General features: G+C 29.5%; 1 protein-coding gene across 1 annotated transcript; it reads right to left on the bottom strand.

Annotated features, from left to right (window-relative positions):
* Nucleotides 1-9,109: 9,109 nt before the first annotated feature.
* Nucleotides 9,110-13,127, bottom strand: LOC137837943 (auxin efflux carrier component 1-like). Its single transcript, XM_068647126.1, has 6 exons — nucleotides 11,237-13,127; nucleotides 10,786-11,032; nucleotides 10,586-10,671; nucleotides 10,026-10,183; nucleotides 9,625-9,701; nucleotides 9,110-9,515 (listed from the first exon to the last, which is right to left on the bottom strand). Exons 1-6 carry the CDS (start codon nucleotides 12,426-12,428, stop codon nucleotides 9,449-9,451), a joined length of 1,827 nt encoding a protein of 608 aa, XP_068503227.1. The 5' UTR covers nucleotides 12,429-13,127; the 3' UTR covers nucleotides 9,110-9,448.
* Between the last annotated feature and the right edge of the window lie 400 nt (nucleotides 13,128-13,527).

Raw genomic sequence — 13,527 nt, forward strand, 5'->3', positions numbered from 1 at the left:
AAAGTTATTATAATAATTCATGCTCACTATTTAATCAATCGACTTTCACCTTGAAATATAAATCCTATACACAAATTTCATATTAGCATTTGGAAATTGAATTTTTTTTTTTTTGTTATTCTTAACAAGAACTTAATTTTAATTTAAAATAAATTTTAATAATTAAACATCATAATGAAAATATTATAAACGAACAAAGAGTGAGAAATTTCAACTTCTAAAGTTTTTAAAATCTCTAATATGATCCGTACCATTGAAGTATCTTCCTAAGAGTTTTCGTAATATCAATAAGGGGTTAGATTAGAGTGTAGAAATTATATTCATATGTACAAATTATATTTATAAGTAAGTATAAGATGTATTTTAATTAGAAAAAGATGGAAAAGGTATTAGTCTCTATCTCTGGACTATTGCTGATTCTGGTGTGCAGTCTTGGATCGATGTAGATAGTGTATATTTATCTTGGTTGATTTGAGATAATTAAGTGTAATAAATACTGTTTAATGTATACATTTATTTTGGTTGGTATACCTATTTATCGAAATATGATAGGTTTATGACACTGGATTGAGATTAAGGTAGATTTTCGAGTTATTAGATTTTAGGTGAGTTTCTGTACCACGACTATGTTAGGTTAATTATTTTGTGTTAGGGCATACATGTCAGGACCATGTCCAAGGAATACTAAGTCAACAAGCTTAACTGAGACCCTCTCGAGATCCTACCGTGTACATAATTTTATTATTTTTTTCAAAATAGATTAAATTATATTGTGAGTTTTTGATTAAAATAATGAGGCATTAGAAAAAGCAAGAGTAATATATTATTTTTGAAGAAGTTATGGTTGTTAAACTATGTGATGCGACCAAGTGTAGTGCTTCAAAACAAAATGATACCAATCTTATGATAACTAATAATTAAAAATATGTGGGGCATAGGAGCTTAATGACACTGATAATGACGTAATTAAAGTTGTTTGTAAGTGGGCATTGACAAAAACTTAAGCATTTTAACTTGTTCCTTAAAAGTGGTAGTAAGAGATTTGGATAAAAAGGAATAATTAATAAAATATAATTAATTAACCTAGCAAAATGTGAATCATATAAAAAAGAAAATTAGGTTAACACGCATGAGTTATTATTCCTCTTCTGCATGGGAATATCACTACCCTAAAACCTTTGTCGTTTTCTCATGCAGCCATTATATATATTAATCACAAAAATGGTAGTGAAAAAGAAAACTTATCTACCATTGTGGCTTTATCTACACATTTTCTTTAGTTTTTTTGTCGTTGTTAATGCGTATAATTAATCCCTTTAATTAATTTCCCAAGTTTTAAGGTTTTTCTAATTATTAGTTTTGGTACTTGTTGAGTAATGGAAACACAATTTATAATTATTTATGGCACACAATTTTGAGTTTATAGCAATATTAAACAAAAATGTAGATGAAGGTGTTATCATTATGCTATATTTTTTTTTATGTAGCCCACAATATCTCTGTTTGAATGATCCCAAAATAATGAAAGTTTCAATAAACTATAGAGTTTAAAGCATTTGATTATGGGAACCAATAATTAGGAATACCCACTAATTAATATATCAGGTGGACCATTATTATATATATCATTCACTGCCAAAAAAGAAAAATTAATTGTGTGTATTTTTGTTTTTATTTTCATTTTATAATTGGATGAAAATGAGTAAGTGTAAGAAGTCAACCTCATACTATAAATGTTAAAAAATATAAGAAGTTTGAATAAAAGAAAAAATTACTCTTAAGAGAAATTTTAAGAAAATAATATGTGTGGTCCTCCACTGTAAGCAAACTTTTTTAACCAAAAAAACCCACTGTAAGAAAATAAAAAAATTAACTTTTAGTGGGTGAACAATTATTTTCCTTTTAATATTTGTGTAACATTAAGTTACTTAAAACATATGATTTCATACTATTTCTTCAGTTATATATTTAATGAATGTTATTTATACTAAAAGCTTAATTTGTTTACCTCGCTCATTCCTATAAGATAGTCTCTCTTATATTAAAACATGGTTATAACATTATTATAAACACAAACAAAATTTAAGAGGGAGTTAGTTATTTAATTAAATATATTAAAAAAATATATTAATATATGATTAATTAAGCATTATGACTATCCATTTCATCAATAACATATTAACATACATAATTTGATTGCTTCTCAAATATTAGTATGAAATTCAAATTCAAAAATTAACATATGTTATAATATTTGGTTTTCTAATAATCTATCTTGACATAGATTTTATCTCACAATTTTTTATGATAAAATAATTTTTTACACCACCAATTGAGTGTTAAAAGTGAGTCAACCAATGTAAGTTGTTATTGAGTTAAAATGAGTTAACTCAACATTTATTTTTTATGATATTGTGTACCTTATGACCTACAACAAGTTTGAGTGGATTGACTCATTTAAATATATTTTGTTCTCTTAATTTGTTGTATTTAGTTCACGACAATCAAAGTAGATTGATTTGAATCACTTACTACAAAAAAAATAATGAGATAGAAATTAAATTTAGAGACAAAAAATAATTAGTTGTTATAGTGACTAAATTATAGACTAGTTTAAAGATTAAAAAAAATTGGTTTCTAAATTAGTTTCTATTATCGTTAAATCGTTTCTAAATTGGTATATAATTAGCAACCAAGGTTTTTGCTATCAAATTTAGAATCTAAATAATTGGTAGTTAAAACTTTTTAATTTGTTAGATACCAATAATTTTTTAGAAACTAAAATAATTTAAATATCAATAATTTTTTAGTCTATAAAATAGTTTCTAAAATGATTATTATTATTATTTTGATTGTAATTTGATGATTTTTTTTAGTGATAATTTTTCTCTCCTATAATACAAGTGTATAAAAACTATCAATTATTCAAATTATTTATAAATTGTTCTCTGATAAAGTGTAAAAACACAATGTTTGTTGATGGGTTTAGAGTTTAGATAATTTCTTTGAAATAATAATTGTAGATTCTATAAACCTAACAATGGAATCAAAATGTTGATTACATGTGCTTGTTATTTTCCATGTTGGCATAATATTGTGTGACTATAAATACCCAAAATGCAGCAGACAGAGGTGTATCCATTAGAAGCCTCCATTGCTTAACTTTCCATCTAAAAATTGATTCTGGTTTTGATTTCTCAACCATTTTTACAAATTCATGGAAGGAATCATTAACAGTCTGCACTGCATGCTTTTACATGTCTCACTGCTCACAAAAGTGACTGCACCTTGGAGCCTATGTCAAGTTCAAGTCAACCCATGTGTCTTTTACTCATTTCACACTACACTTTTCACATTAATTCATTTCAATTTTTTTAAGAAATAAAAAATTAAATAATGTTATGTTTATTAGATTTTTTTTATCGACAATAAAAAAAAAAATGAAAACCACTTCAGAGGTGGTTCAACCCTTATACAAGAGCAAAACACCTTATCATACTCCTACCACGAAACACCTACCTGATTATTTAAGGAACAACCAAACTATCCACAGGAAAATATTAAATTATCATCCTCATATAATTCACTGGATTCAAAACACAATTAGAGTACCCGAAGGAAGCACAACGAGACTTTGCGTAAATCCACAACTAAACCAAACCTTTTGTTTATTAGATTTTAAGTTCAGGTTTGTTCTCACATCCAATAAAAATATCAAGAAAACAAATATTGCTTTAATTTGTTTGGTTGGAAGTGATGTTTTATTCTTTTACATGAAATATTGCTAGTTTATTGATATTGAATCTTTCCAATCCGAGAATCTGAGTGCCCAAGAATTTGGATTTGAGAATTTTTTATATTTAAGTTTTTTTTAAGTAAAAAAATTCATATAATACTAAAAAAATTATTAAATAAAAAATAATTAGTTAATATAAATTTCATATAATACTAAAAAAATTATTAAATAAAAAATAATTAGTCACTATATTAACTAAATTAGATATTAGTGAATTACATCATTATTTTTTTAAGAAACTCATACTTAAAAAATAAATTATTATGATTTCAAGTATAAGTTTAGTTTAAAATTAATTAAAAATGAAAAAAAAAACAAATACCTTAATGTTGTATATTGAAAGTTAGTGTTTTGATTTCTTATATAAAATGCATCACTGAATAATTTTTTGAAGTTTGATAAGAAGTTAATAATTTTATCATAATATTTTAATTTTATTTTATTTATAAGAGTTTTTATGTTAGGTATCACTATGCAACTTGACAGTTCAGTTAGGCTGACACCTTAAATAACAACAATCATCAACAATCATTTGTCATCACATGAAAAAAGTATTTTATTATAATATTTTTGTAGTGAATATTTAAAAAAAAATAGTATATTATTGGGAAGAAATAATTTTGGTAATTGGTTGAAAGTAAGAAAGGCAATGAGAGGGGGTTTGACTTAAAGGGATGGAATATATATTGAGGAGATATGGTTGGAGGGTGAAGCAAAGGGACAAAGACAATAATGCATTGAAAAATGAAGAATGAAGGATGAAGAGGTGACATGGTTATGTTATGGTTCCTCTCCTCCCTCAAACCCATGCTTTTCCCATCACACTCATCATCATCATAATTCTAAATCTTATTCCATTCAAACATGTGATGCTAACTACTAAGTACTCCACTCCTCAAACATGCACCACCTTAACACCCACCAAGCCAAACCAACTCACCTCATTTCATTCATCAACACCATTCATCTCTCTTTCACATTCACTTGGACAAGACACCTATCAAACAATACTTTGCATCAACTTCATTCATCTTATTATAAAAAAAAACACCTCTCATTTTTCTTTTAGTTGATGAAGAATTGTTCTAATTTTAAAGTAATCTCAAGAGTTTTAAAGTGTTTTCTTATTTGTAAAAAAAATAATGTGTTGAAGTACGTCTAATATAGTCCGATATCGCTCAAGAGTTAAGGTTAAGGGCAGTTTATATATTCTTTCCTTCTCCAACTAATCGAGACACCTTTTAAGGAAAAAATCGTAACGGAACACCGACCTCCAATGCGGACAATATCTTGAATGTGATGATTGATCTAACTACGTTATTTCTCGGACTTAATATCGAAACAATATGCAATTAAACTGTTCCATTTAAAAAATACTCCAACTTGTATTGATAAACCACCGATCAAACCTTCACACTATACATGTATTTGTATTAAATATTTAAAAAGAAAATTATATGATATATATGTATTTAGAAAACTATTTTCTTTTTCTTTTGTACAACTTGTGCATGAATATGTGGTGAGAAATGTAAAGGTCATCTAAAACATGTTTTATTAAATAATTTAAAACATTGAAAAGCTAATTTAATACTAGTTTCATACCACGTGTTCATTTATTTTAAAAAAATCTATAAACACTTATTTTAATATAGACAAGAAGAAAGAATCAGGAGGAGAGAAAAATAATTGATAACTTGAATTGAGTTGCATAAATGTACAGTTAATAGGTGATCTATTTCATATTCTGATTTTAGTTCTTCAATGTTTCTGAAATAAAATATTAATTGATAAAAAATTATACATTACAAGAAAATTATTAAATATTAATCATGTTTAAAGATAAAAATAATAATAATGAATTACTATATTTAACTAAAGTAGATACTATTTTTAAAAATTAAAAATTTATTGTTATTTAAAATAATTTTAAATATTAATTTAATTTTATAAAATAATTTTTAAATTGGTATTTAAGTTAGTTATCAAAGTTTTAACTACTAATACTTTACATCATAAATTAGTCTCTAAAATACTAATAGAGATTAATTTAGAATATAAAGTAGTTAGTAGTTAAAACTTAGATACCTAATGGTTAGATATTTATTTAAAAAATATTTTATAAATATTTATTACTATTAAAAACTATTTTAGATATACATAATTTTTTTAATTTACTAAATGAGTTTTAATTTAATTAATATAATAATTAATTATTTTATTTTTTAAAATTAGTTTTTATTTAATGATTTTCTTATATCAACTTAATGTTAAATATTGAATATTGTAAATTTGTTAAATTGGTAAATTCTTTTAACTTCTCAAGACTTAAGTTTAAGCCCTTTATTAAGATTTAAAATAAATAAAAATTAGAATTTCTTTATATTGAATATGGTAACTTGATTAAATTAAATACTTTTTTTTTGAACAATGTGATAAGTACCTTTGAATGTATCCGTTAGTAATATGAATTAAAACTTTTGAATTGAAAATATTGTAACAGTAAGGGTATTATTTATTGATAATAATTAAGCAGCACTTATTAATGTTAACACGTACCTTTTTTCACATTTTCGGTCGCAATATTTATTAATTATTAGAAATGTCACGCTTTTGTTCAATGATTAAAAAAAATAGCTTTTAGAATAAATGTGAAATGCAACTCAATCACATTTCTCCAAAATATTTTATTATTATTAAAAGAAAAAGGAAAACTTACTAAAGTAGTTATCAAAGTAAAACTTTTTCAATGATTAGAGAATATAATATGATATTTTGACAAAATGTACAAAATTAAGTCTTAAAATCAAGATTTGAAAAATGACATTACTTTAATTAGTGAATTAGCAAATTTTGCACTCCATTGGTAAGAGTAGAAGCCTTGTTTAATTAAAAGACAAAATTTACATTCTAAAATAAGTGTTATTTGGATTATTAACACACCATTTTAAAGCAAACTATATTTTGTAAATAATTACGAAAAAATTTAATTCTAACAAGTGAGCATACAAACAATATAGCTACTCTCTTATCTCTTATAGTATTGGATAATTCTGTTTTTGTTTATTACCACAAAAAAAAACTATAAAAATGCTTGTGAAATTGTAAATAAATATATCTTATATTAATCCTCTTATCTAAACTCATTTGCAGTACTTATTTATTTATTAATCGCAAAAGGGTATTTTTTCCTTTTTTTAATTTTTTTAAGTAAATAATCAAATTAGCCTATTTTATAGTCGTATTAACCCTTCAAGTTTAGAAAATTTTAAATCAGTGTTTCAAAAAATTTCTTAACTTTTTTTCAATATATGTTATTATATATATATAAAGGGAAAATATAAAGTTTTTCGACCCATTTACAGATTCTTGTACGTAAAAAGAGGATAAATATTGCAATATGCAATACATTAATTAAAAAAAAACTTTCAATACTACTAAAAAAATAATTAAATAACAACAAAATGTGAAAATAACAAATAATCAATTTAAATTAGATATTATTTAAAAAATTTAAAAAAATTATTGATATCTAAACTAATTTATATTATTAATAAAAATATTAATATTTAAATTAGATATCAAGATTTTAATTACTAATATTTTAAATTTTATATTAATTTCTAAAACATTAATATATACTAATTTATAATATAAAGTAAATCATAGCTAAAACTTTAGTAGTTAATAGTTGGAGACCAATTTAGATATTACTTTCTCAAGTTTTATTAATAATATAAATTATTTTAAATATTAATATGTTTTTAGTCTTAAAATTAATATTTAAAGTAATTTATATTATTAATAAAAATTAAAAAAAAATATGTAAAATAATCTCTAACATAGTCAAACAGCAACTAATTATTTTGATATCTAAAATTAATTGTTATTTAATGATTTTCTAATAATGAACGTTATATACTAAATACTAAGAAAATTCATGTGATTAAGAAATAACAAGTCTTTGAAGGTTCCATATTAAGGGAAACCATACCCTATTGACATTACCTTGTAGAAGTATAATAGGAACTAAAATAAGTAGAAATTGGTTGAAAGATAATAAGTGAATTATGGTGGGTAGGGTTTGCTAGGGAACACCCCCACCTAGGCTTCCATTCTAGTTAAGAGGGTTCAAAAAGATGTCATGCAAAGGCATCAAACAGAAACGATCAGTGAAAAGGAAAGGGGTGACAAAAAGGCAATGTGTGTAGAGCTAAAAGAATATATAGATGAAGAAAGGAGGAAGAAGAAGAAGAAGAAGAGAGTGAGAGAGAGAGAGAAAGAAAGAAAGAAAAAAAAGAAGAGAAAGTTTGGATTGTGAATGTTGTCCCCCAATATTCCAAAGCTGTCCATATCACATCAAACCCCCTATCTTGTAACCATTCTAGGGGTCCCTTCTTTCTTCCACTACATCAATGTTTTTCATTAAAACCTTAACTTTCTTCCTCATTTTCTTAATCACCCATTTATCTACAATCAATTTACTATTCAAAAATAGTCTTTTAGTTACTTGAGCCTTCAAAACCCTCTTGAAAAAAAGTTGATGACTCTTACCAGCATTAAAATGAATGAAATTTAAATAAATATAGATTAACTGATAGATGATTCAATCTTTATACGAGAATTAAAGAAAGAGATAAAGATAGAAACCTCAACCTCCAACTTATTCTAAACTCTCAACAAAAACTATTAATTATTTTTTATCCCAAAATCAACTAAAGAAACTCGACTGAACAATTTTTTTATAAGAGAAACAATAAATAAATATGAATAAGTTAAGGAATTATTCAATCATTATTCAAGAATCGAAGAAAAAGATAAAATAGAACACAAAAATTATCAGTTATTCTTTATCTTAAAATCAATCAAAGAAACTCTCGACCGAACAATTTTTTATAAAAAAAATAATAAATAAATATGAATTAGTTAAAGGATTATTCAAGAATTGAAGAAAAAGAGAAGATAGAACATACTCCAACTTATTCTAAACTCCCAAAATCTAACAAAGAAACTCACATTCACAACATGAAAAAACAAGTAATATCTCCCATATCTACAATCTTGTGGGATGATCTAATATTTTTTATATTATAAAATAAATTAGACCATGTAATTGGTTTGTTTTGGTTTAATAGCTTTATTTTTATGAAAGTGTTTTTTTTTTTTGCCTTGATTGAATGAACAAAATGCTAATTTTGAAGTGAATTGGTGAATAGTGAAAGATAAAAGCAATAGTGAGTTTAATAGTATATTGGAAAAAATGATGATAGCACTATACCATTTTGAGGAACCAAGTTATGGCATGCTTGCTACTTTTTGTTGATTGGAATCCGAGGACATTATAATATAAAATTTAATTAACGAGACAATCATTTTGTAAATTAGCTACATCATGATTTTACATTAACTTTGACTAAGGAAGGAGAATTCATTGAAAAAGAAAACAAATACAAAATGAAGAAAGAAAGAAAGAAAAACTGATCCTGGGGTTCTTCCTATCCAATTCTCGTTATGCTTTTCTTCTAATAATGCTTTCTGTGATGACCCTTTTGTTTTTTGATGCAGAATAGGCCTGAAGAAACCAATCTTGCATTGCATGGATGATGATGATGGCACACGTGAATCTTCTGTATCATCCATCATTTCTTGCATTCACAACCCCATCAAAATGTAGTACACTAGAGTTATGGGCAACGCAATCAACATCCCAAAAATAACACTGCATTGAGTTAAAGAAGGTGCATTGGTTAGGATTAAAAGAGAAAGAAATTGAATGGAGGAAAAGGAATGGTGGGGAGAGAAAGTTCTTCTCAGATTTCAACACTCACGCTGTGCTCAGAATATCTGGATGTACATTATATTCCTTGGCAAAGACAAATGGGACAATTCCTTGGGGAAGAGCTGCCTATATTTTTTTTGACATTCAGGACAACAAACAAACATGTCAACTGCAGTTTCAAATCTTTCTTGTACAACAACAAACATCATATGAATTCTCACTCTCAGTACTAAGATCTCAATTTTCATAACATTCTACTATGAAACATTTCACTTGTTGTACCAGTAAAACCAAACTCAACCAATTAGACTTTAGTTTAAGAGTTTAACCAAAAGCACTTTTTATTTGGATGGCAATAAAATAGCATGTTAGTTCAAAATAAAGTAAATTTTGGAGGTTATCAATGAATGTTGTGGTATGCTGGGGAGCAGAAGAGAGAGAGAGAGAGACCTGAACAATGGCAACGTGTAGGAGAACACCTTTGAGTCCAACAGCAATGGAAGCAGCTGCCATGACAGCTGGACCTGTAAGGAATCTCACAGCCATGGCAAAAGCTGCTATGGAATTTCCACATGCTATGATCCTCGGTTGCAAAGCCATGAAGAGACCTGTCATTGGTAGGAAAAGCAAAGCATGCCCATCAGTATCACCACCATTCTCAGTCAATCAACCCTTTGTGATGAATGACCTTTCATCATCACCACCACCACCAACCCCACATCATCACAAACTTGGCAAAAAGTGATCTTAAAAGAGTGATAAAGGAGCCAACACATTATCATAACATTATACTGTTTGCTTTTTCTCTAGCTATCACGCCTCCTTGCTTGCTTAATAATCATTAACATCAAAGTAAACAACAGGAACATGGAATCAGAAAAGATTTTCTGCCTTTTCTTTTTCTTTTTTCTCTCTCTCAGGCAAAGCAAAGATGATGTCAGAAGAAAGAACAAGTAAATTTCTGAGCTAAAATATATTTTGTAAGGTAACAGGGAGAGAATTGTCCTGACCAAGACTGAACATGGCCATGCCAAGCCCTGCATCTGACAGTATGGAGATAGACTTTGCTATTATGGCAGGCATCTCAACATTCCACCTGCAAGGAGCAACACAACACTCAACCACAATCATTCAAAATGGAAAAGGCAAAACAAACAAGAATGAGTGGTACCAACAACAAAATATGAAATGTGAAAGAGATTTTCCCTACCTGAATGAAACAAGAGACCAAGTGAGGCCAATTAGACTAGAGTATGTGTTGGGGTTTCTGATGAGTTTCCTCCACACCATAATCAATATAAGTCTTGTCATCACACTTGCAGGAGGCATGGTTTTTGGCTTCCCATCTCCAACTTTCTCACCCTCATGCTGATTCATCTCCCTCTCCATTCCTCTATTCCCAAAACTGAACTCATCTTTCTCTAGGTAGTCCTCCTGAGTGTCTCTATGATTCTCCACTGATTACAAAACATCACAAGGAAACTCCCACATATGAAAAGGAACCAAATAAACAAACAAACAAATAAAAGACTGATAATACTGTGTTTGGTTCCACGTTTAATTAGTAGCTAGCAGTTGTAACTTGCACATGCTAAACGTGATTTCTAAACATGTATCAAGTTAAGACTTATAAGTCCATCTGGGAATGAAAAAAAAAAAACCTTTTCCTGGAGAAACAGTCAATTTGACTTCTTTCTGATCATGACCTCCATACTCATGGCCACCAAACACATCAGAAACAGGTGAAGCGCTTGAACTCCAAACAAACATGTGAAGGTCCCTATTCCCATCCTCAGGCTTCAGCTGAGCCTGCCCATTAGGCTTCTTGGCATTAGCAGCATTAGCATTAGCATTAGCAGCAGCAACACTTTTGGAGCCATTAGAGGGAGAGAACATGCCAGGGTTTGGTGCAGGGTAGTGTCCAGTTCCACCGGCATGGTAATGAAACTTTGGCTTCCCACTATCTTCATCATAGTTAGAAGGCCTTGGAGTTGGCCCTCTTGAAGCTGAAAGGCCATAAACATCCGAGGCTCCAAAGTTGGAGTTCCTGCCACCAGCAGCCATCATTGAGTAGAAGTCTGTGTGGTTGAAGCTAGACCCTCTTGGTGTTGGGTTCCTAGAAGACTGCAAAGAGTATATCTCTGCATTTGTGAGGTTAGAAGGGCGTGGAGTGGTGGAAGAAAGACCCTGAGACCTTCTAGAGAAGATGTCTGATCTTGAGGCATTGGATTTCCTCACAGTGACATGGAGTTTCCCATCTTCTTTGATCTCAGCTTCAGTCTCAAGTGGTTGTCTTCCATCCAATGACATGACATCAGAGTCCACATGGATGGAGACAATGGAGCCAGCAGTGTCAGGGAACTGCTCAGAGATTAGCATTCTGGCACCCCTGAACTCAAACATGAACAGCATCAAGGTGTACCAAATGATGCACTGAAGGACCACAATTTGCACCATGAGACTCCCAGAGAACTCCCCATACATCCCTTTGAGCAAAGGGATGCCCATGACCAAAGTGTTGGGGAGGGTGGAGAGGGAGAACAAGGTTATGGTCCACTCCAAGCACCCCTTTTTGGTGAAGTTGCTCCAGATTGCAAGAAGGACTAGTAGTATGATCTTCTGAAGTGTGTCAGCAGCTAGGAACCTAAGGTTCATCTTGTAAGGGTTGTTGGATGCTATGAAGTGGAAGGAAAGAAGAGGCACTGCAAAGAGTGCCACAAAACGGTTGATGCCTGAACATTGGTCAGGGGAGAAAATCTTCCACCACTTAACTGAGCCATAGGCTAGTATCATAGCCACATAGAGTGGCACCATTGCAGTCATGACATGGTAGAAGTCTACTAAGGTGATCATTTTGTGGGTTGTGAAGTGTGAGAAAGGTAGCAGAAGTGAGGAAAGAGAGTGGAGGAATATATAAGGAAGTTGAGGTGGGAGGTTTGGGAGAAGTAGAGTTGTAGTTGGTGGTGATGATGATGATGAAAATTGAAAAGATATATAGGGATGTGGAAGAGCATGTGTTTTTGGGGCAGTGAGTGAGTGGGTGGTAATATGCAGCAGAAAACAGCAAATATATTTTTCAGCTTTGAGAGCTGCAAGCAAGGTTGCACTTGCAGTCCCCAAAGCACAAGGCAGAGTGGGGGGGTATTGTTGCCTTTTTATTTCTTATATTTTTTTGCTTTGCCACTTTGTTTGTTGTTTTGCTTTTTGTTTTGAAGTGTGTTTGGTTTGGTTTGGATTTGGTTTTTGAGAAGAGATGATGGAGGGTATTTGATGGCTTTGGAAACTTGTGTGGGGGTGTGCCTCTCTCCCTACCTTCTATTCTATGGGTCCTAAAATTGTCACAAAAAGCTTAGGAAAAGCATTTTGGGTTGAGGTGGGGATGTCTCCAAGTACTTGTTTTCAGGACTGCTTTAAGCTTTGTAAAGGGACTCTTTCTCTCTGGATCCACCCTTTCTTTATCATCCCTCTCTATAACCAAACTCCATTTTTCAAATTCTCTTCTTTAATCATAATTCTACTTCTTCACCAAACCATTCTCAGCACACTATCACTGTTCAATAATTATGTCTACCTCAATATTTCTCTCTGTTGAAAGAATCAAATCTCCTGTTTATTCCCTTTTCTTTCTTTTCCTACCTTCTCAGTAACAACACTTCAAGGGAAAAAGGGTAAAAAAAACTCCACTGTTATTTACTCCAATGCAAAAAATATTACTATTTCCCATATATCGGATATAGGCTCACATCGTGTTCCGGAGTTAACGTCAATAACAGTTTATATCCTCACATCGTGTTTAGGAGTTGACGTTAATAACAGTTTATATACTTCTTCTCCAGTGATTCAATACTTCATGATTAACCCTAATTAGGATGAAATTGTTCAGCCATGAAAGTTTTACTTTGACTTAGAAAGTTAAATATAAAATAAATGATTTTTTTTTATTTGGATGGAA

Source organism: Phaseolus vulgaris, chromosome 4 (genome assembly GCF_000499845.2).
Source record: "Phaseolus vulgaris cultivar G19833 chromosome 4, P. vulgaris v2.0, whole genome shotgun sequence".
Taxonomy (NCBI): domain Eukaryota; kingdom Viridiplantae; phylum Streptophyta; class Magnoliopsida; order Fabales; family Fabaceae; genus Phaseolus; species Phaseolus vulgaris.

Coding starts and splice junctions, on each gene's coding strand:
- LOC137837943 (XM_068647126.1), bottom strand. CDS start 12,428: ATGATCACCTTAGTAGACTTCTACCATGTCATGACTGCAATGGTGCCA. Junction 10,672..10,785: donor TGGTCTCTTGTTTCATTCAG/GTAGGGAAAATC, acceptor TGCTCCTTGCAG/GTGGAATGTTGAGATGCCTG. Junction 9,702..10,025: donor TACACGTTGCCATTGTTCAG/GTCTCTCTCTCT, acceptor AAAAAAATATAG/GCAGCTCTTCCCCAAGGAAT.